The sequence below is a fragment of the Poromitra crassiceps genome (genome assembly GCF_964638095.1).
Source record: "Poromitra crassiceps genome assembly, chromosome: 8".
Taxonomy (NCBI): domain Eukaryota; kingdom Metazoa; phylum Chordata; class Actinopteri; order Beryciformes; family Melamphaidae; genus Poromitra; species Poromitra crassiceps.
In genome coordinates, this window is record NC_139629.1 from 1,188,200 (window position 1) to 1,193,199 (window position 5,000).

The window sequence follows — 5,000 nt, forward strand, 5'->3', positions numbered from 1 at the left end:
ATCATCTCTCCACCTAGCCCTCACTCTATTATTCCATATACTGTACTTTTCCACAACACAGTGATGACAGAAAGCCAAAGTGTCATATATGGGATTATACATAAGTACTTATGCAGGCTGACACTGAAGAAAAGCCAAACACTGATCATTACCTTGATATCAGGGAACTGGCCCAGGTAGGTGTCCATGGAGATGAGAGCATGATCCACCAGCTTCTGGTGGTAGTCAGTCCACAGCACATCACAGTCCTGTAGCAGGCAGGCACGCAGGCACACACACACACACACACACACACACACACACACACACACACACACACACACACACACACACACACACACACACACACACACACACACACACACGCACACACAACAGAAATGCTCACAAGTCATTTTTTTGCAAGTCCAACTCAAGTTTCAAGCCTTTGAGCTATAGTCTGAGTCCAGTCTCAAGTCACAAATCCAAATCAAGTCTCAAGTCTCTTCTGGATGGTAAATGGTAAATGGCCTGCATTTGTATAGCGCTTTTATCCAAAGCGCTTTACAATCAGTAGGTACATTCACACATTCACACACCGATGGCGGCAGGTTACCACGCAGGGTGCTGGCACACCAACTTGGGCAAGTTCAGTGTCGTGCCCAAGGACACTTCAACATGCAGACTGGAGGAGCCGGGAATCGAACCATCCAAAGCGATTAGTGGACGACCCGCTCTACCTCCTACAGCCGCTCCATGAGCATTCTATCATCTGCTGCATACCATCCGGTCTGCTCAGAACACAAAGCATGCACTGTATTATCCTCGCTCTTTTATTAGCACAGTATCAGCATTGAGTAGTTGACATTATTATTAGTAGACATTTCCTTCATGTTAATGTGACAAAAAATACAAATACAGATTGTTCACAAGTCCCAAATCTCGAGTCCGAGTGGACTTGAGTCCGAGTGGAGTCTCCAGTCTTTGGACTTGAGTCTGAGTGGACTTGAGTCTGAGTGGACATGAGTCTGAGTGGACATGAGTGGACTTGAGTCTGAGTGGACTTGAGTCTGAGTGGACTTGAGTCCGAGTGGAGTCTCCAGTCTTTTGAGGACGAGTTTCAAGTCACGTCTCAAGTCACTGTGTGTGCGCGACTCAAGTCAGAAGTCAAAGTCCCCATTTCTGCCCCACTCACACATAGACACACGCACACGCACACACAAACACACACACACACACACAAACACACACACACACACACACACACAGACACACACACACACACACACAGACACACACACACACACACACACACACACACACACACACACACACAGACAGACACACACACACACACACACACACACAGACACACACAAACACACACACACACACACACACACACACACACACACACACACACACACAGACACACACAAACACACACACACACACACACACACAGACACACACACACACACACACACACACACACACAGACACACACACACACACACAGACACACACAAACACACACACACACACACACACACACACACACACAGACACACACACAGACACACACACAGACACACACAGACACACACACACACACACACACACAGACACACACAAACACACACACACACACACACACACAGACAGACACAGACACACACACAGACACACACACGCACACACACACTCTCTCCCACTCCTACACTAAAACACTAAAAAGCCTTTCTGACCTCTGCAATGGAATCCACCTCCTTCTTGCCATCCCACTCCGGCTCGTACATATCAACCAGACATGCCTGCACGTTCTTGGAAGACTCATGCATGGCTGATCGAGGAGACACAAAAATAGAGACACAGACATTGGGAGCTCAGTCGTCATTTTTAGAGGTTATGCTATATGCTAGGTCTACATAGTGTACGTGGTTTTATGTGTGTGTGTCACCTTTGACTGCCTCCAAGTAGACCCTAAGGTCTCTCTGCAGTTTGCTGCCTTCAGTCTGAAGATGAAACATCAAACACAGAACAGAGTGTGAGGACAAGAGGAGAGGAATGTTTTTTCTTGTTCAGTCTGAGTGAAGGGAAGCGTGAAGTTAATTTCTCCTCCTGGCTAGCCACACTTTGAATTGGCACATGGAGAGGGTATAGAGAAGACAAGAGGGAGTGAGAGCTATATGAAGTGTGTTGAAATTGGGATTGTCCTGCCATGCTATCCTGATGCTGTCTTACATATTGCTTGTTGAAGTTGATGACTTCCTCCTCAAAGGCAACGTCTTTGGTCTCATCTGCTTTGCCAAGTTTCTGGAGAACCTGTCAATCAAACAAACAACACCAATGGCAACAACAGTGTTATAAACAGCAATAAACACAAGACAGGATTAAGACATACAGGTACATTCTTGACTATAACTTCTACAGTCAAGGAAGGGTTTTCCACCTTTCTCATCCATCCAACGTCTCTGTTTGTTTGCCTGCCTGCACCGCCTGCCCCCCCCCCCCTCCTACTCCTCCTCCTCCTCTCTCTCTGGGTTGACAAGGATCAAATAACCCTATATTGTCCAGAGGCCAACCAATAGCGCCCCCTGTCTCTTGTTCAGGGCACAACAAACAGGAGCATGAAGGCAAAGAGTAGGCCCCATGTAGGCTATAAGCTACCACCTATATAGGCTAATACTACATGGGTGATTGTGTTATTGTGCGTGAAATGAACCAGAACGGGCTGCAGTCACAATATCTGTGACAACGATTCATTAGAACGTTCCGTTTTTATTAAAATAAATGCCTGCATGTTGCAACAGAACATAGACGGTACCCTATTGAGGTATAGCCTTTTAGGCCCATAGTGTCGCCTGATCCAATATGAACGTGTCCGCTGAATGACATTCACAAGGAAGGCTGTTTCTCTTAAGTGGACATCCCCATCCCTGGAAATAGCAGCTGTTATTATGGTGTCGTGCAGCGCCGCGGCAGGCGATGCGACATGAAGCGATGTCGGGTCTTTTAAAACGGCGATGAGTTGCAGGCCTGAATAACAGCCCACAGATGAAGCTGTTATTATGAACGCTTTCTTACCTTTTCCTGGGCTCTGGTGAGCTTTTTCTGCACGTTGCTGGCCACTTTCCCTGCAGTCAGCCCCTTCCCCAAATTCAGCTCAGCCATCTTGTAGCGCAGGTCAGCCTTTGGATGCGAGAGGGATATGAAATAATTTCAATAACGATCGTTTGGGACCGTTACCACGACCGATTAGGCAAATTCATCAATGTCCGGAAGCGAAATGATAGTGATGAATGTAATATTATGTGATGTGATGAAGGTGCATAAAGCTATTCTCCAATACGGAGCTGCTGTGCGCGCGTCCGTGACAGCGGAGGAGGATGCGCTGTCTGTCAGATGCTCTTAAAGGTACAGATGCTGCTGCGCGTCCACACTACTGACACTGTGGTCCACACCAGTGGTCCAGACCACATACAAGGATATTCCCTGGATAAGATGCAGTAGCCTATAAACTCACGTGGCGTCTTTTTAAAAGCCATACAAATCTAAATAAATCCTCTAGTCTAGTTGGAACCTTAAAAAAAACTAGAGTAGACTAATCCTAAAATAACCTACATAGTACAGGATAGCATAGGCCTATCTGCTGTACAAACAAACGTCACATCAAAACTACAGGAAATATAGAAATAATTAATACGGTAGTTATGATATCATTGGATAGCCTATAGGCCTATAAGAAAATAAGAAAATGCTATAACACAACAATTAGCCTACTAATTGCTGAATAACCACCCGTCTACTATTTGTTAACTACAAGCCTGTATAGAAGCTGACCCAAAATCGACATTAAATGCAGTAATAACACGTTTTTGCCAGGATGGAATCGAATACAGATACACCTTTGAATACACTGCAAGTTCAACTGTGTTGTAGCCTACTCGGGGATATCCTGGAGGATCTTCTCAGAAAATTCCCAACAATACCCAATATATGATGTTGTCTATCATCACAGACTACAAAAGCTTGTATTTGTCCCAAAATGTGTTTATTAATCCAAGAAAGCAAAGGAGCTCCTTTGCTCCCCGGTAGGTTGTGCTGTTGACTCACTAACCAGGCGTATCTGCAATGCTCTGAGTGAGTCTGTTCACCGTTTGATGAGCTTATTTTTGCGTATGGTCTGGCGGAGGACTGGGGAGTCTGACACACAACAGCCTCAAACCCGAAACAGCTTCAAAAATAACATCATCTCATTTAAAACCTCTATTTCCTGTATGAACAATGGACTGAGCTCAAACAGACATATGCCTAAAACTAAATAAAGACAGTGATCTGAAATGCTTTTGTGCTGTTCAGATAGGCCTACACTTGTTTGTTCTTCTATTGCCGTGTATTTTAGTGGCCACATTTCCCTTTGGGCAACACAGTATATACTTCCTATATTATCTCTATATATGGTCTGTGGTGCTCAATGGTAGCCTACTACTGACCATACTGACATTCATACGGATATGTTTAACCTCATGTTGCCTTACCTACTATTTAATATACCTATCATATTTGTAGATATAGTTTTGCTGTATCTACCATCCATTTAAAATGTGTTACAGGATTAGGCTACTATAGTTCTTTGTCAAATCTTGACTGAGCCTCTGTAAGGAGCAGTGGATCAGAGGTGGCTGGTCGAGTCAAGTAGGTAGCCTACTGCGGCGAGCTGTGAGCTCTCCAAGGTCCTGATCCAGTCTGATGGTGCTGAAAGGAACAACAGCCAACAGAACAATGGGCTCCAAAACACTGGTGGGCGGTCATTATATTTATATGTTCTTTTTTTAACCATTGTACAGGATGTGGGAGGACTATACCATCTGTGTCATAATCAGCATGCTAGAGTGCTTCCTGAAAAACCTCCATTGGATGTTAGAAGAAAAGGGTTGAGTTTTTGGATAACGTTATGGGGGAAATACATCTATATATTATGTTTTATTTTCCCAGTAATTGCTGGGGTCCATATAGGC

The 5,000-nt window shown here is 44.8% G+C and overlaps 1 protein-coding gene across 1 annotated transcript in view; it reads right to left on the bottom strand.

The window, feature by feature from the left end:
* LOC310781623 (myc box-dependent-interacting protein 1-like) overlaps nucleotides 1-3,153 on the bottom strand; it is a gene marked incomplete at both ends in the record, with an annotated part of 24,206 nt that extends 21,053 nt beyond the window's left edge. Inside the window, 5 exons of the mRNA XM_083642225.1 lie at nucleotides 153-248; nucleotides 1,728-1,822; nucleotides 1,940-1,994; nucleotides 2,224-2,304; nucleotides 3,067-3,153. Of these exons, the coding sequence (XP_083498351.1) occupies nucleotides 153-248; nucleotides 1,728-1,822; nucleotides 1,940-1,994; nucleotides 2,224-2,304; nucleotides 3,067-3,153 (414 nt within the window). The remainder of the gene's footprint in view (nucleotides 1-152; nucleotides 249-1,727; nucleotides 1,823-1,939; nucleotides 1,995-2,223; nucleotides 2,305-3,066) is intronic.
* Nucleotides 3,154-5,000: the final 1,847 nt, after the last annotated feature.